The sequence below is a fragment of the Scomber japonicus genome, chromosome 20 (genome assembly GCF_027409825.1).
Source record: "Scomber japonicus isolate fScoJap1 chromosome 20, fScoJap1.pri, whole genome shotgun sequence".
Lineage (NCBI taxonomy): Eukaryota > Metazoa > Chordata > Actinopteri > Scombriformes > Scombridae > Scomber > Scomber japonicus.
In genome coordinates this window covers 15,371,664-15,393,343 of record NC_070597.1, presented here as the reverse complement: position 1 = coordinate 15,393,343, position 21,680 = coordinate 15,371,664, and the positions used below count along the sequence as shown (strand labels likewise).

The 21,680-nt window shown below is 39.8% G+C and overlaps 2 protein-coding genes across 2 annotated transcripts; one reads left to right on the top strand and one right to left on the bottom strand.

The window, feature by feature from the left end:
• The first annotated feature begins 1,044 nt into the window (after nt 1-1,044).
• Nucleotides 1,045-16,287, top strand: LOC128381938 (speckle-type POZ protein). Its single transcript, XM_053341980.1, has 10 exons — nt 1,045-1,101; nt 8,966-9,183; nt 9,291-9,412; nt 10,678-10,829; nt 10,998-11,125; nt 11,257-11,434; nt 11,622-11,677; nt 12,432-12,554; nt 13,190-13,332; nt 14,792-16,287. Exons 2-10 carry the CDS (start codon nt 9,106-9,108, stop codon nt 14,934-14,936), a joined length of 1,125 nt encoding a protein of 374 aa, XP_053197955.1. The 5' UTR covers nt 1,045-1,101; nt 8,966-9,105; the 3' UTR covers nt 14,937-16,287.
• Nucleotides 16,288-18,659: 2,372 nt separating this feature from the next.
• Nucleotides 18,660-19,911, bottom strand: LOC128381117 (neurexophilin-1-like). The gene is made up of 2 exons (XM_053341069.1): nt 19,852-19,911; nt 18,660-19,388 (listed from the first exon to the last, which is right to left on the bottom strand). Exons 1-2 carry the CDS (start codon nt 19,909-19,911, stop codon nt 18,660-18,662), a joined length of 789 nt encoding a protein of 262 aa, XP_053197044.1.
• Between the last annotated feature and the right edge of the window lie 1,769 nt (nt 19,912-21,680).

The following is a 21,680-nucleotide window of genomic DNA, read 5'->3' as shown; positions in this document are numbered from 1 at the left end:
TGCCAGTTAGACCTCCTACCTACCCACCTGGCAAAAGTTTGCATACCTGTCCTCCTTAATAACTGACATCATTCATTTCTCACTGACTTCTGGTGGTGTTCCATCATCATTAGACTGCTGCAATAACTCCGAACACTCAAGAAACCTGGCATGGATCCGAATGATTTGCACAACTTTTGTCCCGTCTCAAACCTTCCAGTTCTCTCCAAAGTACTTGAACGAACTGTTGCAGCTCAGGTCCACACCCATCTGTCTGACAACAAACTCTATGAACAATTTCAGTCTGGTTTCTGTCACCTCCACAGCACTGAGACAGCCCTGGCGAAAATCACCAATGACCTCCTGATTGCATGTGACTCTGGGCTACTCTCCATATTTGATCTCCTCGACCTGAGCACAGCCTTCAACACCAACTCCTCCTTGACAGGTTAGTCTCTATAGTCTCTCAATATAGCTATATAATACATAGCTATATTGCTGTTTTTAATTCTTTGAAATCAATATTTTTTAAATAAATCATGGCAAGGGCTTATTTGAAGCACACATGGGCTTAAATGGTGTCACAGTACCAATTAAGTCCATGTCCATCCAGTTTGGACTTTTTTCATAAAATGTCTTTATATTCCCAAATCTACATCAACTAATGAATACATTTTCAAATGAGAGATAAATCTTTATAATTCCCCTTATAAATCATGTCAGTATCCATGAAAAACACCAGAAGATTTTCATGGGCTTAATGGGTACACTTACCCTAACAGCTGAAAACATTTGTTAGAAAATTAGAAAAGTAATCAAATGAAATAAGTTACTTTAATTAAGTCATTGAAATAGTTACATGACTTATTACATTGTAAATAGGGTGACTCGTAATCTGTATCCTATTTCATTTCTAAAGTAACCTTCCTAACCCTGCACTTACTACGCATAAGCAAGAGTTGTGTTCAGTGTTAATTGGTGAAAATACTCCATCACAGCAGGGGGCGCTATTAGCCAGACAACGCTGCTCATGTCTGTTACTTTTTACAGACAGCTAGCCTGCTAGCTAATAACAACAGAAGATCCCGGACAACTAGTGTTATAATTAAACCCAACACAGAGGTAAGACCCCCGGAATATAAAACAAAAACAAGGAACAGAAGAACGAAAGACTTCAAAATCAACCACATAAAGGACGTTATCGGGTATCTTTAGTCGCAGCTGTTTCGGCAATTCACCCCTTTTTGTTTGGCTTAGCTAGCAGCAGATATCTGGCTATCAAGTTAGCTGCTAGCGTGCTATCGTTAGATGGGATTATTTACAGATCGTGTATTTCAAAGGGAATCAGATCTTGTCACTACTCTTATGATTTTCTCCTGCGGCAGACTTGTCTCACCGGGTGGCTGAAGTATATTGTTACACTGCTGCATTGTTAGCAGGTTGACTACCTGCTACTGTCATCGACTATATTAACTATAAAGTGAGAGTTTCAGATCCCAACATTGTCTAATGTTCTGGTTTCAGTCCATTATTTCACTGGAAGGCTAGGATACGTTTAAACATTGATTCAGTAGTATGTATTGTGTATATATAGTGGTTGATGGATTCAGAAATAAGACATACATGTATGAAATTAATGTTTTGAACGGCCCATCATCATATTTTTCTTAAGAAGTAGCACTGTAATGTGTGAATTGACGTTGTTAGGTTGCTTGGGTGTTCCGGATAGTTTTCCAAAGTAATGGTCATTCAAGCAGCTCACGAACAGCTGATGAGAACAGAAGTATCTGGGGACTAGTGGACCAAGCTCAATCGGATGACCGGCTGTCATTTATAATAACGTGGGCAGGAAGGGATAAGTTAATGTCAGGAGTTAGCCTGAGGAAGTGAACAGTGTCATCACATCCTTTAAATACTGGTGCATCAGTACATAGGTTTGAATGACTCAGGTTAATTGGAAACAGACCAAACACCCCAGCAGTGATGTCAACAATGTCGTCTTAGAGAAGTGGTATGTATCTCTCATGCTACCTTACCCAGTAACATAAAGGTTAGTATCCTCTTATGTACTCCAGTATGAAATGGCTGCCAGATATTGAAACATTATGAAGATTATGTGATTATGATTTATTCTTGAATCTTAGCTTGTGTTGCTGTAACTGATGACAGTATATTAAGTAGGTAACCAAGGTGTTCAATGTCTTAGTCCCAGGAATGATTGCAAAGGGGAAAACGTAGTAGCCAAGATCTCTTGAACTATATTTCAAATGCATGAACACTATTTTAAACCATCAAACATAAATGCAGTTGTAATTTGTGTTACGATGATGTTGAGTAATGTCAACTGCAAGACGAGTTCCTCTTGCAGTAGTTGCAATTAAATCTAATGTCGTAAAGTTGCCACACAGCAAATTTGAAATGGCCTTTGATTTAAGTTTTTTCCTGAGTCTGTCTTTTTGCCTTCTATATACACTGAGTATACCAACTCAGATTAGCTGAGTTCACCTTTTGTGTGATGACCCTCAGGAAAATCCTGTACCATTAAGCTTCCCAAGTTTCATACAGTGTAAAAAAGAAATTAAAGATGATGAACTATGACTTAAATCAGTTTTCAGCTCAGTGCATGTGATGCAGTCTTGGTATCAAGAAACAGAGCCACAAACCATTGTTTCCCCCTGCCTAGTTAAGTATTTTAACACTAAGTGGCAAATTCTAATGTTTTAATGTTTTTATTAATGTTATTTTAAGGCGGACTAGTGATATAGTCGAAGTTATAACAATACTATTAGTAATGATTATCAAGAGTAATTTAGATACTTGCCCTTTTTCTGGCAAGGAACAAGAAGTAGGCAGTAGGTTTGTTTTCCTACTGTAACTTGAGGTCAGACTTATCTACCTTAGGCAGATAAATTGTGTCATTTAAACAATAGAATTAAAATGTCCTGGCCAATGTTTGTCAGTAGTCATGAGACTTTATCTTATTAGCTCTCATGATGGCATTAACAGCATCAAGAGAGTCCTGGTAATGGCAGACATGTGCCTTCCCGTGGTGGTGTTGCCTGCAGTAGAGCTGATTCACATTTTGATATTGACTCACAATTTAGATTTAATCATGAAAAAGTGGCCTAAAGAAGTTAGTCATAAATAGGCTGTTTGATACAAAAGCTTGTTGATTTCCGGTGGCTTTTTTTGATGATATAAAGTTGAAGGTGTCGAAACTTTTTGTGGTGTGGCAAATTTAGATGAACCAGCTAAAATTGTGCATAGAAGAACTTTTAAAAGGAAATCTTTTTTTAAAAATGAGTATGTTCATTACATATGTAGACATGATTGTTTCAGGTCTTGTTCAATGTAATTTCCAAGGAAAACACAATCAATGCAGTGTTTCCCACATCATTTTGAGAGACTATGGTGTTTGGTGTGACTCAGTCCAACCCTCTAGGGAGGTCCGGTGGCACATTTTTAAGTCAAAGGCACCATTCTGGAGCACTCTTAAGAGCAAAATTAAAAGGGTTATATCTAAAAATGTGTGTTCTAAACAATTTTGTGCTTTAGTAATTTAACCACTGGTTGAATATGTATGAATGGTGATGACACACCCACAAAACATGGGAAAGAAAGTTTACCAGTTCATTAATGTTCCAAACAAACCACCAAAAAATGACTAATGCCCATATTTCAGCTCTGAAACAAAGAAAGCAGAAGTGATTATCTAAGTTCAACAAATTTACCAGGGCAGAGTAGCCCTAACCCTGGTTCAGGGTGAGATGCTTTGCTGACGTTTTGATAAGTGTACAGACATATTTCGCTCACTATGAAAATGTGGTGGCACAAATTAGACTATGGTGGGCCGCCACAGTATATAATTAATGGAAAACACTGCAATGATTTTTATACATAAGGAAATAATGAAAATATTGTATTTATTATTGTAAATCAATAAAGTTTTAGTTCTGCTCTTTTTCATGTGAGCCCAAAACAGCTGTGATGACTGGACTACTTGTGGTGTTTTTCAGCCTGCGGTATTGTCTGCCCTTGTAGGTCAACACATCAAGAGTAACTGTGGGTAATGGTATGAACCAGGTGACTGGAGACATTAGCTATGCATTGAGGTCCCTCCTTCCTTTAACCTCCCGTGCCGTGTGGAAGTACAGACTTGGGGGGGTGAAGCCTGGGTGCTAATGCTTTTTTACTCCGTCAAATCCCCCCTTCAATGTAATTGTGGGCCTGCACAAAGTCAGGGATGAGAGCGAGGCGAGCTGATCGCTGTAGCAAAATCAATAGTTCATACCTCTCTGAGATTGAGTTTTTAGGAAAGGAGGAGCGCCATGACCAAGGGCAGAATATGAAATCACTCCCACAGAGGCCCAACAAGCGCTATGCAATCGATCCCTGGTTCCTGTACCAATTATAGTTTTAAGGTTTGTCTCTGGCTTACTGCAGTCATCAAAGACCAAAGCTTTGGAATAGACATTGTGTTCACTGACACTTTGACAAGGGGTTGCAATTTTTTTTCATCCCCCTTTGGAAATTGCCTTCTGAAATGCCTCCATACCTCCCAGTTTTTAATTTAGAGCAGAGATTGATTTTTCTTTTTGGTCAGGGGACTGAAATTCCAGGTAAAAGCACAGTGGTCATAACTGCCACCTTATGTATCATATCTCTACAGATATACATGCATATGTTTGGGTTCCTAAGCCTGGGCGATATGAGCAAAAATCAAGTATCGGGATATTTTACCACCAAATACCTCGATATCGATATTGCAACATTAATGTAGAGATGATTATATAGATTTTCAAGAATATTTGCACTTTATGGATTTTGCTCAGATTATTAGAGACAGAGTAGTCTTAGAAACATATTTGTGTCAGCGTATTGATCGTCTGGTGAAAGTTCAGCTGACAACCACCATTTATCACCTCGCCTTTGACCTCTGCTGGGAGTTTTTTGTGTTTTGTCTTTTGGAAAGCTTCATTGATCGATAAACCTTTGAGAGTTTGGTTGGAGGTTGTGTGAGAGAAGCTCTCTGGGTCATATGTGTTTAGTTATTTCATTATTACTGGACCGTCTGTCTTTAAATTGGAGCTCAGTTTACATCTCAGTTCATGGGCAGCTGAGGAAGAAACAAGAGCATGAACGCTTCTTTTTTAAAAAGACATTTCAATGCAGTGTGCGTCTTCCTCAGAGCCCACCTGTCCACGAATCTCGACTTGGTTTCTTTCTCACACGTGTAATTTTCTTTTCTCTCTATCTAACCTGCTTTTGTGGCAATTTATCTCCTCGAATGGTACCGCAGACGTTGGTCCATCTTTCATTCGCCACCTGCTTTTTCCATTTGGCTTTCTCCATCACCCTACTATTCATTTTCTCTCTCCGTAGCTCCCCCTTCCTTTATCTTCATCGCCTCGCTCCATCTTACCAGTTGCCATTGTTTAAGAATCAAGAAGATTGGTTGGTTCTTCATTCACTCTGACCAGTTTGTGGAGCTCGGCTGAACCAGGCTCCTGGTATGGATTACTACACTAGGTTTAAACATCAGGACAGAGATATGCCTACTTACAGTGACACTGCTCTGCAATACATTATAAGTTTCATTCTCATTTTTCCCCCTTTTTCTTTTAATTTTGGCACATCTGTGTTTATACTTTTTTTGTTACCTTGCTCAAAATTGTGTCTTCTCTGCTGGGTTGGTATATACTAATTAGTATATAATTTTGCTAATTGGTGTTGGTATGTAGAAAGAGACTGAGATGTACTCCTCCTGGAACCATCTGGAGACAATCAGGTGGCATCTGGTGAGAAGTTTCCCAAAATATGGGGTCTGTTCAAAACCGCGTACTTTCCTACTACTGGTACTACCTCTGACGTCATTTGAAGTATGTAGTGTGTTTCAACTGCGTAGTATGTGATTTAGAGTATGGAAGAAGCTGACTACTCTCACTCAAATTACCCAAGATGCAACGTAACTTCTAAAAAAAACCCAAAATACAAACGTCACAGATCACCACCTCGGTGGTTTCAAGGTACCTACAGTGAGGGTATGTTTGCTTCCTGTTTTCAAAATAAAAGCACCAGTTCTATCGTTATGGTTTCTTAATAATCAAAGGCAATGGGTGTTTTATTTTGTGAAAATGACTGGAAGTGCGTTACTCGCTGCGGCTAACTTGAGTGGCTCCGAATTCGCAGGAACAAAACTTTCAGCAGATGCTATTTGGACAAATTAGCGTCATATTGTGGATCTAAAGGATTACTTTCTCGCCTAAAAAGGTTAGAAATGTGGATAAAGTGGTATATTTACAGAGTTAGAGCTAAAATGAAATCAGCTTCAGCCTGTTGATTTCAGCTTGGGTAGGAACGAAATGCATTGTGGGTTATCGTGTAGTTTACTACAGTGTAAAACAGTCTGCTTACTATCTGGTCGTTTAGTGTGTAGTGTGTAGGATGGAAGTATGTAGTATGTAGTATGCGGTTTCGAACACAGCCATGAAAACACCTGGTCAGTAACAGCAGTAAAAGGCCCCTCAGACCCTCACAGGTGTTTTCAGTCACTCTGCTGATCAGACCTGTGCTCATGTTGAAATTGGAAAGGTCTATGCTGCAAGTTCTACTAAGGGCCTACTCACACTAAGCCTACTTGCCTTGTCCCCCCCCTCCCCTCTCCCCCACTGGCCTGCGCTCACATAACGATCCAGGCCCGAGTACGCCTAAGTCATCACAGTGCAATTTATTTTTGTGTTGAAGAAAGCACTCTTGCACAGCACAGTGGAGTTCATAAATTTACTAACTTTGTGGCATATTTGGAGTCGTTTTGGGCACAAGCTTCAGAGAGCCTTATATAATATGCAACGCAGGGTTTTTACGGGACAGCTGCATCACTGACATCACTGTTAACACTCACACACACGGCCCGAGTCCAACTGAACCGTGTTTGGGCCCACCTCTTCAAGTGATCACACTAGAGTCAGGTGAAAAGTCATAACCTTGATCTAATGACACAGAACCAGTATTGTGTCCATTTGTCAGGGCTTTAAATGGGCTGTAGCATACAATAACTGTAGCTAAGCATATTCAAACGCGGTCAACAAAACAGTTTACACCATCAAACCGTACAGTACACACTCTGTTCACATTTTAAAGTTAACACAGCCTATAGGCAGCATCAATGTCACCGTAGAAGCAGAGGTAACCATCAGGAGCAGACAGCTCAGCTCCCGGCCATCACAAATTGAATTTATGGATGAAGGTGTAAAGACATTAAAGCCTGTGTGAGTGAGAGATAGGTACAGATGGAAGGAGGGCGAGAAGACTGGTGAAATAGAAAATGATATTGAACAGTGGCCACAGATCAAGTGTACGAGGGCCCAGAAAGACACTGACTTGTGTTATACCGCAGTGATTGGGTGAAATACGGCGCATTGTTCAGCCACTGACCTTGCAGTAAGATGAAAAAGGTTTATGAGTCTGGCATAGTGTCAACATGGTGTCCAACTCCTTACTTATCCTCTCTATTTAGTTTATGTCTTTATCAGATAATTAAGCCGTGACAATGACTCATGTATTGTGTCCTCTAGTCTGGTAAACAACCAGTTTTATTTTCTCATCAAAAGTTGATCTTTTATACAAGCACACAGTCTGCTGCAAAAGTTGGGAGAGCTTTGGTTATTTCACATGAGAGATTTCTGTCAGTGCCGTTGTTTTTCTTCTCAGTGGTGCGACTCATTTGAAAAACTGATCTTGCGCATTTCCTCACTAATCAAGATCTATTGTTTTTTTTGGGGGGGTTTCCATCAGAATGACTTGACGTGTTGAGTTGTTTGCTCATGTTGTCAGTATTATCAATCGAATCTGGTCAAATAACAGTCATACAGTCTCAATGAGTATAACATTAGCAGAAAATAATGACTAATGATGATGTTTTTAAAATTTTTGACTTTGTGGTTTATTTAGATGTTTTAAATATGTGTAAAATGTTTGAAACTAAGGACTTTAAGAACAGCGTGCACTGTGAAAAAATAATTGTTTTCAATCTTTAAAAGTAAAAATAAAATAAGGTTAACCATACTGAACAAAAGACTGAAATAATTAATATGTAGACCACTACCCCCCCCCCCCCCCCTTTCCAGACACCCCCTGTAGGAGAAACTCTATAGGCTGATTTGTCTCTTCTGGGTTTCTAAAGTACACAATGATTTTTTATTTTCATAGGATTATTACTCTAATGGAAACATATATAAGAATATTATATTCCATTTCTGCCCTATCCGTAGAAGTCTGTTTCAAGACCTCATTTTAAAAAACACAACTGATGAACTGCAAATCTGAGAAAATTATATGAGAAGTTATGTAAATGAGATCAGATGTAAATGATGAGAATTAAATCTTAACAACATTAAATGGTTACTGCAGACCAGTTCAAGCTCTTGCAGAGAGCTATGCTTCGGAGGTAACCAGCCTGTATAGAGGTATGTGTTTGTGTTGTATTGAAGTAGGGAAGTGTGTAGAACAAATCTGCATGTCCTGCTTGTGTGAGTTGAAGGTAATTTGCGAGCTTTGGATTTGGCCAGTGGCTCCAAACACCTCCGCCTCTATCCTGGGAGACAGTTTGCCATCTTGTTTATTTACAGTTCATTTTTGAGACTTAATTGCGATCGCAGCAGCTATTGATCTTAGAACAGGCGTGGGCCATCGATCTCCTGCTGTCCCCCTGTGGGCCAGGGACAATTCATCTATCCCCAACACTGCAAACCTCAATGGCAGGCAGTGTGGCCACATGAATTAAATGATGGAGTCTGAACTGGATTAATGAAAGATACAGTACCTCGGTGTGAGCTGCGTTTTTGTTTTAAGAATGCTTTTCTCTGTTCTGTGTGATCACCCGTCTGTGTGTTAGAGGAATGTGTTCCAGACTAAACTGAATTTTCAAGGTGATTTATTTCAATTTCTAGTTTGATCAATTAATCACGCTCACCTCGTGTGTTTCCAGGGGGCAAACTGCTTCCATCTGGAGTGTACTGATGCAGATGGACGTTAGGACTGAACGTTGACGAGTGGAAGTGACGGATCCTCCTCCTCCTCCTCCTCACCCTCACCCTGTTGCCCCCAACACCCTCTGTCACGCTGGCAATGTCAAGAGTCCCGAGTCCCCCTCCCCCTGCGGAAATGTCCAGCGGGCCTGTGGCTGAGAGCTGGTGCTACACACAGGTAATATAACTGAATGGGTTAACTGTTCATCAGCCAGCTCAGACTACATTATCTTAAATAAATCTGCTACTCTGAAGTTTACTGACTTTTTTTTTTCCTTTTGCCAGATTAAAGTGGTGAAGTTCTCTTACATGTGGACCATCAACAACTTCAGCTTCTGTCGTGAGGAGATGGGCGAGGTCATCAAGAGCTCCACCTTCTCCTCTGGGGCCAATGACAAGCTGAAATGGTGGGTGGGCAATAGAACTGCTCTATTTCATCATATTCATCTGACGTTGTCATATTTTATTACAAATTATGTCATCTTAACCCTCCGGAGTGTCTGGACAAAATTTAATATTTTTGCCAATTCTGACCTTATTCTTTCAGTGAATATCAAATATTATAGATCATATGATTCAAGGAAAACTGCACTTCTTTCTTTGCAGCGTAAAGTCACCATCATGCATTATTATTATTGTTAGAGTGATTATATCATATTTGACAAAAAAAGAAAAATGCCCAGTGACAAAAACAACATAATAGTCAACCAGGGAATTTGAGTTTTTTCCATTTAAAAAGTTGTATTTAGGTGTTTTGGAGCTCTGTGTAAAGTTTGGTGTAAATCCACCTATTCCTTGGAGAGTTACAGCCATTTATCTGCATATTGTTCTTGGCAATTTTTAGAAGACAGTGTGACAATATACACATTTTGTTGCTGTCTTTATATTTTGGTCAATATCACCTCTGAGAGTAAATATCTAAGTGTTTATAAGAGTGTTTATTTATCACTGGAATATAGACTCCAGCCATTAACCTCTTTGGCTATAAGAGCATACAGTGACTCAAGTGAAGCCTCTAAGCCATCAAGCTTCTGTTCTCATATCATGTGATGGCACGCACCATAAATCAGCCCTGATGGGCGTAAAGGCGTCGTTCAAGGTGCCTCGGAAAGCTGAGAATCTCACAGTTCAGACAAAAAAAATCTTGTAAACGGTTCCAAAAGTTATTAATGTTTTGTAGAAGATGGTGTAGCAAATCATCAATGCTACGCTCAGTCCCAAAAACATAAACACAGCTGTGTTCATCATAAAGTGGTCAGGTGATGGTCAGATGCATTCCGTGTATTGATTCCGTTTGACCCCATTTACACTTCATCACTTCATGAATCTCAGGCAGATCAGATAGCTATTTGGTCTCAAAAAAGCAAAGTGCAAATGCATCCAAGAAGCATTTGAGATGGATTGAAATTCAGCTGCATGTGAAATTTCTTGGCAGAAGTTAGAAAGGTGTAAAAAAAGACAGATTGAAATCAGATCTGTGATCTGGCCAATGAAGTCACATACATGTGGCAAAGTGTGGATTTTATTTGACACTTGAAATCTCAAGTTCAAACACCATATTTGCTGCATATAGAATTAGTGTTATCACGAGTGTTTACAGTCATAATCATTTGTTTATACATTTTTATCACTCCAACTTTCTAACTGCTGCACCTTCTGCCACCACCTTCAGGTGTTTGCGGGTGAATCCGAAGGGCCTGGATGAGGAGAGCAAAGACTACTTGTCCCTCTACCTGCTGCTGGTCAGCTGTCCGAAGGCCGAGGTGCGCGCCAAGTTCAAGTTCTCCATCCTCAACGCCAAGGGAGAGGAGACCAAAGCCATGGGTGAGTCAGCGGGCTAACCCAAAATTTTAACTTTACAGAGGCTTTGTAGGAGTCATCTTCAAGTTGTGAATACTGAAAATCCCTTTTGTGCACTTAAAAAAAATAAAATGAACCTTTACTTTACTTGGACTGACCACTTTGTGACTTCTGTGTCCCGGCTGTGTGCAGAAAGCCAGAGGGCGTATCGCTTTGTCCAGGGGAAGGACTGGGGCTTTAAAAAGTTCATCCGGAGAGACTTCCTGCTAGATGAAGCCAACGGTCTTCTACCTGATGACAAGCTCACACTCTTCTGTGAGGTATGCTGCTTTTTTCTGTTCGGGCTCAGCTTTTTTTAGCAACTATGGCAAAGAATTTGTTAATGCTGAAATAATGTTTATTTCTGCATATACAGCATTTTGGACTAAAGCATTTAATTTCCCTCCATCAGGTGAGCGTGGTGCAGGACTCAGTCAACATATCCGGGCAGAACACCATGAACATGGTGAAGGTGCCTGACTGCCGGCTAGCAGATGAGTTGGGGGGCCTGTGGGAGAACTCCCGCTTCACTGACTGTTCCCTGTGTGTAGCTGGACAGGAGTTTCAGGCCCACAAAGCCATCTTGGCAGGTACAGACATGAGTGATGTATTTTCTTTTTGTTCCTCCAGTTTTAAATGTGTGTGTGTGCGTGTGCGTGCGTGCGTGTGTGTGTGTGTGTGTGTGTAAATATTTGCATGTATTGACTGTTGCTTTATTCAACAGTTACCCAGACATTAACTTTTTGCCCAAACATCTCTTCATATTGCTGCTTTCAGCACGTTCCCCAGTATTCAGCGCCATGTTTGAGCACGAAATGGAAGAGAGCAAAAAGGTGAGGCCAAGGTCCCAAAGATTTTTTATTCGTAGAAATAAATTTGTTTTCTTCCTCAGCGACTCTAATACTTAGATGTTTGCCGCTGTGTTGAGGGCTTAAGTGAGTGAAGGATTGTGTGCTGTCAGATGGCTGCGGCACAGAGCTGTTTTGCGAAACTGAAAGATAGCACACCTGAAATGAAATTGTCCTGCCGTACTTGGGGGTCAGGATTCATCCTTCACTGACAAAGCTGCAGAAGCAGAGAATTGCTTTTTTTCATTTGTGCACATGTGATTGTGAGAAATGAAATTGCAGGAGAAGCCAGACAAATGTTTGTCAAAATCAAGGCTGTTTTAGAAATCTTTTTGCTAACTTTTTTGTAAAAGTGTAAAGTTTGCAGTCAGTAATTAACATTTAAAATGGTCAGTACATTTTGCCTGCAAACAAAAGGTAGAGTAAAGGGCAAGAAAATAATTATTTTTTTAGTGTTAGACAAGGTTTGGGGCTTTCAGAAGTGTTCTTGACATACAAACGCTACAAGTCATTATTCATATTTAATCATTTGTAAAACAGCACCTTAATGGTTTAAGTTACAGTAAAGTATCAGAATATCAAGGAATCCTGTTTTTCCAAAATCCAGTTAAATAGAGACTTAATATGAGGTATTTTTATTTCTTAATTACGAGTTGAACACTTAAACAGAAGAGCACAAGTGAAGCCCGTGTCACGGTGAAGCACATTAACGTCCTTCTACCCCGTCTGTTTTTGTCAGAATCGTGTGGAGATCAACGATGTGGAGCCCGAGGTTTTCAAAGAGATGATGTGCTTCATTTACACAGACAAGGCTCCCAACCTGGACAAGATGGCGGATGACTTGCTCGCAGCAGCTGACAAGGTAACATAGAATGATAAAACTACAAAATCAGTATATTTTGGATATATTGAGATTACACACTACCCTCTGGGGGATATTTAAACCGTGAAGGTGTATTTTGATTCTGCTGAAAGTAAAGCTTAATTTAATTTTATTGACACACCATACTTTACCGCAGACTATTTCAGTTTCTATAGTGTTTAAAGATGCATATCATGGCAGCATACACTATGAGCTAAAGATAAAGCTAAAGGTGAGGTAAAGTTTATGAGATTAATATCTACTTAACCTTCACCCAGTAAGCCAGCAGGGTTTCACTTTTACACTGATGGCAGTCCTCCATGTCTCTTAGAGGCTGATCATCTAAATACTTATTTTATAGCAGTAATATCAAATTTGAGCTTGCATATCTGTTGACATTATTATCCTAACACCTGAATATATTAGAGGTTCATCAGTTTCAGTTATTATTTCATCTTATTCTTTTCTGAGGTGTGTGACATGACAGACAATGATGTCAGACTGACCTTTCGCTGTCATTTTGAAGTCAGACATAATATTTGCAAAATACCAAGAGAACTGTCACAGCAAATACCACATGAATACTGATGAAGAAGAAAAAGTACATTCACCCTCTTGTATCCCCTCTGCCTCAGTATGCTCTAGAGAGACTGAAGGTCATGTGCGAGGACGCGCTCTGCACCAGCCTGTCTGTGGAAAACGCAGCTGAGATCCTCATCCTGGCCGACCTGCACAGCGCCGACCAGCTGAAAACACAGGCCGTCGACTTCATCAACTAGTAAGTTCACACACAGAGACGAGCCGGCGGTCACGTATAATAATGTCTCCAGCTCCTCACAGATTCTCAGCATCCACCGCACATGTCGTCTCTGTCACTGTTGTTAATTTGTCACATCTCTTTTCTTCTGTATCTCCTCATCGTCATTACTGATTATCCCATGACTCAGTCACACCCTACCGCCTCATCTCTTGGTGTCCCAGTCACAGTAAATAATTTAATTTCACGTCTCCTCATCGAGTGGCCCGTCTCATAGTATTAAACACTGTCGACACTTTTAGAGGGATCAGGGTACCCTGACTCGAACAAGGTCTGCCGTCACCTCCTCTGTTGACTTGGATGAATGTGTGATAATAACTGTGATCAGATGTTATGCTTGCACATATTCCTTCAGAATGTTTCCTCCCCTCAGCTACAGGATTCATCATGTGTCTTTACAGAGCTGGAATGATCTGTTCATTAATCAACCAACAGAAAATTGAAGGCTACTGTTTTGATTATTAACATTAAAATCATTTATCAGGCAAAAATGCAAAATATTCTCTAGTTCCACCTTCTCCATTGTTTTGTCAGTTTGATGTTCATTGATTTATGGCCAACACCCTTCAGCAGGTCACAGGATAAATCTGAAGGGTTCACCAGGTGCTTGTTGAGATAGGTTAAAAACCTTGACTACATTCTGTACATCTTGAATTATCTCTAATCCTGACTTCTCTCTAAACTTTTGAAAAGTTCAACATTTTAGCTTTTTAAAAAATTATTAAAATGAGATTAAATGAGAAGTTTAGTGGTTCAAATTTGTAACTTAATCTGGGTATACACAGTGCGATTTTTGGGAGAGATGTTTGAAGATGGTCAGTCTTGTAACCAAAGATTACCTGGGGCAAAATTCTGACAGTGTCATAAATTTAGGATAACCATCTCACAATGTGACTGCGACCACAATTTACATCTACTAACCAACCAATAGGAATGCAGCAAGAAATAACACTTATCAATGTGACACTGGCTCTAAACCCAATGACGGAGGAAAACGAACAAAAGAAAATTTTGGGATGCTAAAAAAGAAGAAAATCATTTTGAGTTGTGGCAGCAGAAACCTTTGTTGTCTGATGTGTCCTGCAGCTGTTATTATGACCACATCAAGGACATAGCATTGAAAGAAATAGTTATTGTGGCACAGATGGATGCTGCACACTACTGACATTTTCTTGTATATTGACTTGCCTATGATTCTGTAGGTGTGATCATCATACAGTCTTTGTACATGAAATTTGATGTCTTACCCAAGTTTATTAGATCCTTGTAGCACAGTGTGGCAGATTATTAACAGCTGAAATCTGACATTAGACTTTTGACATGTGCAGTGAGGGCCCATATATTTATAAAATTGATTTTTACTAATTGAATATTTGTACTTTCTTTCTCTGTTTCTCTTTTCTTGCATCCTGCCTTCCAGCCACGCAGCAGAGGTGATGGAGACAGCCGGTTGGAAGTCCATGGTAGCATCTCATCCTCACCTGGTGGCTGAAGCATATCGCTCCCTGGCTTCAGCTCAGTGCCCTTTCCTCGGACCCCCCCGCAAGCGCCTCAAACAGTCCTAACAGCCTCACAGCGAGGCGTCTACACACACTTGTACACACACACATAAATACACAAAGACACACAGACACACCCGCCCTCAAACACACAGGGACAAACCTTCCCCCTTGCTGTTACCTACTACACTACCTACAGCCTCCCCCTGATCCCCACCTTCTGCCCCATCCAGAACCTGCTGTATTTAGTCTCTTCTAAAGATGGAGGGAAGAAGAAGTAGGAGGAAGAGGAAGAGGAGGAGATGGAAAAAGAGGAACAGGTGGGCTTGTGAAGTGGATGTTAGTCGTTTACAAAAAAAAACAACCCACACCTTTTTCCTCCTCGGCTCTGGCATAGCGAGGTCCGACATTGTTCTCTTTTCCGTGTGTGAAGACTTGACCTTAATCCTTTCGACATTCTGCTAGTTCCTACTTTGGAATCTGTTTGGAAGAAAGAACTGGACAAAGTAACATAATAAGAGACAACTGTCTGGAAATGTGGAGACGTAAAGGACGAGCCTGGATAAATAAAGGCTTTAACTGTCTATTTCATCATAAGGCTTCTTTTTGCTCTGTTTTCAGTGTAGAGCTGTCGGAGAAGCCCCTTAACTAAAGGACTCATGGGCCTATGAGGGACTGAAGAAGAAGAAGAAATAGGAGAAGAAGAAGTGAGCCTGTTATGTAGAAACTTGGACACCCCCGAGAAAGACAACCAAGGGCTAGTCAAAAAAGCAGATGTGGGACAAGTCATCAAAATAATTTTCCCAAAGAAAGTTGGGAAACATTGCACTAAAGTCACAGGTCACCCTCGTCAACCCTTACCAGCAGTAAAGTAGAAATACTGTAGGCAAGCACACATTGAAGCAAGCTTCATGAACTAAAGACCCAGCTGGACCACCAACAACAAGTACCCTTTAAGATGATTTATCAGCAAGTGACAAAAAAAACCAACACATGTATTCCCATATAGAACTCTGCTTCATCTGCGTCCGTTTTCATTTTTCAAGTAGCAGGGAAAAAAGCAGAATATATAGTGAGGATACAGAAAATAGCAACGCACAACTGGATGTCATTCTTGGGGAAATTGTATTTTGTGTGTGGATGTGTCCTTGTAGCCCTTGAGAGAAAATAAAACCCAAGGTGTCAACAGACAAACCAATGGAGGGAAAAGAAACTGTCAAGAAACGGTTACAAAATAACATTATGATTCAATCAGGCATGTTAATGTTCTTTTATAATGGATTTCTTATTTGTCTTTAATCAGAACTGTCATTTCTATTTTTTTCATAGGAATTTGTACAGACACTAGTGTTTTTGAAGTTGTGTAAACAAAATCATTTTCAACCGTGAAATTGAAAAAAAAAGCAAAAAAAAAAAAGCAGACAGACGTTTTCTTTGCAGGCATGAAGACTGAGAGGGAAATTAAATTGAAATGAACACGTTTTATTGTTCAGATTAGACAGAATGTGAAAAATGCACACCAAGGCAAACCACATGTAATACATTTTTGAAGTTATCATTTGAAGCTGGTAGAAAATGGTAATTGATAGAAGGAACCATTGTTGTTTCTTTCCTGTAGATATCGCTGGTTATGAGAAGTGACACTTAGTTGTTGCCATTTTTTGTTCCCGAAAGAATAAACCACAACTATTTTGTATTGAATGCAATGCAAACTTTGTCTGGGTATTTTTGTATGAATTAAGCATTTCAGCTGTCACATGAAACTAGAAAGAAGAGAGAAAGAAATTAGAAATAGGAGGCTGCAAGTGTCTTTATGTAAGAGCCCTTTTGACTTCATAGAAAATTTAAAACGGAACACAGTAAGACATATCCTGTTGAGATCTAATTTTTGTAAGGGCCAAATTAGCTTTGAGATTATCATCTTTGTTTGTACTTAAATAGTAATGAAAGTCGAGGTTAATGCTGCTTTGAACTGTTCCAGTTCAAAGCAGCATTAATCTAACCATTCACAAATGTGGGTGTCTTACCTTGTTACCTCATATATTGTATTTTTTCATATGTCTGAATCTCTTGTTTGAACTAATGCTTTTAATGTGTCTACACTTCTTTTTTTTGCACTATCTAAAAAAACCTCCTTACCCTTTCCTTTAGTGACAGCACAAAAATGTACAGTCCATTTATTATTATTTATTATTCTTGCTACCTAGCACACCTCTAACAGGAGCTTTACCATTTCATAGGACATTGGGCTTCATCTTAATTTCTAACTTTTGATCTTTAAATTCATACTCTGGGTTTTCTTTAAAAAAATGAAACTGAAAAGAAATGGCGTGATATGACAGTACTAAACCTTTTTTGGGGCTCTTTATTGTACAAATCCTGTATTATTCTGTCGCTACTTTCAGGTGATGAATGACGCACGTTGAAACAATTTTGACAGTAGTCCACTCCAAAGAATGGTTCTCACTGATTCAAGAAATGCAGCTTGTGCAGCATATTAGATTGTAAACGGAAGCAAAGATTTGTGGTTTCGTAGACTTCGGTGGTAGCTGTTAACATGATCTTTCTGTTTGCTGTTTCAAAGCTTCCCCACTGCTTCTGAGCTCAGCTGTGATGCAGAGGGAGTGCATGCAAGACTGTGATTGCCGAGGTGAGTGGGAGTAGGTCGGGTCGTCACCTCTGTCAACTACTTTAATCGAGTTAGCAGAGTGTGCCTGGTCCATTAAATGCCTTTTCACCCAGTAGAAAAGGTTACTTGCCAGTGCAGCAGAAGCAAATGTCTCTAATCCCCAACATGTTACGGGGCCCCTGTCAAGCTCTAGGCCCCCTGAACCATTCAGTGCCTGAACCCTGACCTATTCAGACACACGCAGCAGTCACCAGCAGTCTACTTGAGACACCCATATTACTGTTTGCAAGGCCAAGTTATGGCATGGCACTGTCAAGGCCAAAGAAAAAAACCCAAACACATTTAACATTCTAAAATTGCAACAGATTAGCTGCATGTTAATCTCAGCAAAGTAAACAACATTCTCACTCAATTAACTGAAATTAAAGGTTTTTACCATCCTAACTTATAATGTCTAAACTTCTCAAAGTGAGGTTGTGTAAAGAAACATTCACAATGAAAGACAGTACTCCGCCATCACAAATGCTTGTTTGTGAAATAAGGAATCTTGCCCATTTGTTTTGAAGGGTTGGTTGGTTTTATGGTCACTCTGTGCTATTTTGATATATACATATATTTTATTGGGCAAAATACAGTGCAGCATGTTAGGAAATACATGAGAGAGTGAGGGCAATACATAACATAAGTGTACAAACCAAAAAGAGATGCATGGTACCATCCCCTATACCCATGGATGTAAGAATAATACATTAACATGGCAAAGATCATCCATGTAACATCACATCCTTCCTCCTGAACCATTCCCACTTCCATACAGTATTACCAAACAGTCATAATATAGTTTGTAAAATGGTGGAAGGAAATGTGGAGATTTGGAGCAATATATTAGGGCAGGGATTATATATTTCATAAAAACAGGCCAATATAACTGTTGTAGTCTACAACAAGCAAGGTATTGCACTACAAAACATATGGGTTAAAGTATCTGGTGTACTGTCATACTTGGAAAAACATTTTCATAAGAGAATCGCTACACCTAAAACACCTAAAAACTTCCAAAACAGTCCCAAAGACTGGCTTGCAGCTTCTCAAACTGGATTTCTCTTTGTGAATTTATTGAAACTTTATTTTCCACATTTATTTTCTACATCTTATTCTGGTTAACCTGTGGGCAAATTAGCTCCTGGACTCTGGTAGCTATAATCTGGACAGACTTTTTGAACCAGTCTGTAGTCTGTGCTGTAGAAAGACACGTAGATACAGATGACCCGGAAGGGTTTGGAGCACATCCAGGTGACGTGGCTCTGGGTTTGCTCCTGGGTGCATGTCTTGAATGGGTCATAGTTACACAGCATCACCTTCTTGTTGCGTTCAGTTCTTTCATAGTCCACCCTGCAGTTGAACGTCTTGGAGTCTTTGGGGTTGACCACGCTCTGCCGCTCCAGGTCGAACTCCACCTCCTTCACAGGTGGGACGAGACTGACTGACACATTGCCCACACCTGTGGAGTTGTGGCTAAAGTAAACCCCAAGTGAGCCATTCCTGTGATCCACAATCTTGCCCATGATTAACAAATTCAGCTTGACTGTCTTGATGTTTGAATAAAAGTCTCCCCAGCTGAACGTCCTGGAAAATTTTGAAGCTCCATGAACTTTTATGATCGGGCGAAGCTTTAACTTTGAGGATGGGTTGGAGCGTGATTGGGAATTTCCTCCAACTATTTCCCAAAGTCCCTGCTTTGAAAGAGGGATAGAAGGACTGATGGATAGTTTGGTGTTCTCCATCAAGCTCCTGGTTTGGATCAAGTTAATTTGTGAAGAATGTTCTTCAGTCGATGTTCCCTTGCCAAAGGTGAAGTTGCTGTGGGGCTGGTTTTGCCCAATAACCACCTAGAAAACCAAACAAGGAGAGAAACTGGACATCAAATACAACTGGAAGTGAATTAATGATTGAAATGGAGTGGCTCAGCATGTCAGGGGAGTCAAGTCACACACTTTCTAATTCCCTGAAAAATAAGTTATTTATGTTGAAGCCCTGACAAAATGTGATGTGCAACAAAGGAAGAAGGAAACACATTGGGGACATTAGTACTGGTTTCAAACTTTGCTAAATTACAAAGGTGCCAGCATACAATATAATCTGTGTGATCTAACTCCACCACATGCTAAACTCCACAAATGTAGCAATAAACGTGTAGTGTAATTTGGCATGTAAAACTGCAACATAATAATTTTACTTATGGATAAGTAAAAAGTACAAAATATAACAAAAAAAAAAATAAAGTCACTTAAAATGCAAAGTAAATATTACTTTTCATCTACAATATCCATTGCTTCTATTTGGTCGACTTACCAAACAAAATGTCCCTTTCAGAAGTATCCCAACAAAGCACTGTCTGGCAAACGTCTCCATGGTGCATTAATCTGAACATCCATCCACTCTCACCTGAGGTTCATTCAGGCGAAACTGACTTTTAGAGGTGAATACAAGTTTTGCTCAAACCTCTTTCAAATCCATGTTGGAATAACTAAATCTACATTAGGCTATGTTAGAAATACATCAGCAGGAGACCCTCTGTGAGCTGCTGCTGCCGCTCACAGCAGAACAGACTAGAAAGCTTTCTCAGATCACAAGATTTTCAACACCAGGTTTTGCTGCTCTCTCTCTCTCTCTCTCTCTCTCTCTCTCTCTCTCTCTCTCTCTCTCTCTCTCTCTCTCTCACTCACTCACTCACTCACTCACTCACACACACACACACACACACACACACACACACACACACACACACACACACTCCCCCTCTCTATCCCCTTTCTCTCACTCACTCAAACGATCACACACACATACAAAGACACATGCCCTTTTGTTTATGGATATGCAGTGTCCTGTCCACTCAAGCTCCTTGTGTATCCCCATAATTAAAAATAACATCATGCATTATGTTATTTTATTCAATTAACACGTTTTAAATGAGAACTTACTTACTCTTGCAAAGTTTGAGCATGTTATTCCTTCATTGTGCACGTTGTTTGTCATTGTAGAAAATAATGATTTTTAATGGTGTCTGGTTAGGTTTAGGTTTAACAAAGACTTCAGATTATGTTTTAGGTGAAAGAGATCACTCTCATGAGATTACTCGCATATCCAGGGTTATCATTTTGTATGAGTTTACTCGTGTCTAGATGGTAATTAGCATGTAGAAACGACCAAGGTAAACTCATACAAAATGATGTAATACTTATGCCATCTTGTGGCCACATAGCATAGTACAGGCTGAGCTAGATCTATCAAGGCAGCTACATTTTAGAGGTGACTCATACATTATAAGATGTCACATTAGGCATACTAATTCAGAGAGTCAGGATAATTGGATCAAAACATGTTTACAAGCATTTTATTTCAGAGAACCCCAAAGTGAGATATCATTTACAAAAATGAACGCTTACTCTTGTGCTCAATGTGAAATGTATGCAAATTAGATTTTTTAAGGGCCTCTCTCATCTATAGATGTCTCACCTGCATTCACACTTTCTAATTATAAAGATCATGCAGCTGGAATTATTACAGCTCTTACAGTCACAATGAACTCATAGGAAAATGGAAGTTCTGTTCACACCACAAGAACATAATGCTGCCTTTTGGTTTGCATCCCCCTACCTCCACTGTCTTGACTCTGACAAATGATTCTTCATTATATTTGCAAAAGTCAATTAATTTTATGATCAGCAATATGTGTACTCACACAATGGTCAATAGGAGGCTCTGTTTTAAATGTGATTGTATTTTAGAGACAGGTAGCACAAATATTACATCAGGCTATATAACATGTAGTGTCTCAAGTTAAGTGAACTAACTGCTGCTTTTGGTTGGTGCCAACTTTTCAGTTTGTTGGACGTTCCAAATAAGGATTGCGAGAGGTTCACACTCTAGAGACACACCCCACCAGCTCAGCCTGAATTGTGCTAACAAAGATGTTATTGTGTAAGTAATTACATTTACGGAAATATAATAACTATGGTTGCAGCATGAGTCTCACAACCAGAGAGAGCAGCAGCTGAGCCAACTGTCAATTACAGCTGTCAATCAATGCCCAGACTGCAGATATCAAAGCTAATGATTCTTCATATCTTGTTACCTAGTAAACTTATTAGTGGATCACAATGAGTAGTTGTGTAAAATAC

Excerpts from the sequence above, each read along its gene's own strand:
- LOC128381938 (XM_053341980.1), top strand. The coding sequence starts at position 9,106 with ATGTCAAGAGTCCCGAGTCCCCCTCCCCCTGCGGAAATGTCCAGCGGG. Across the intron at positions 9,184-9,290 it reads AGAGCTGGTGCTACACACAG|ATTAAAGTGGTGAAGTTCTC; the intron begins GTAATATAACTG and ends TCCTTTTGCCAG. Across the intron at positions 11,126-11,256 it reads AGCTCACACTCTTCTGTGAG|GTGAGCGTGGTGCAGGACTC; the intron begins GTATGCTGCTTT and ends TCCCTCCATCAG.
- LOC128381117 (XM_053341069.1), bottom strand. The coding sequence starts at position 19,911 with ATGGAGACGTTTGCCAGACAGTGCTTTGTTGGGATACTTCTGAAAGGG. Across the intron at positions 19,389-19,851 it reads TGAAAGGGACATTTTGTTTG|GTGGTTATTGGGCAAAACCA; the intron begins GTAAGTCGACCA and ends TTGGTTTTCTAG.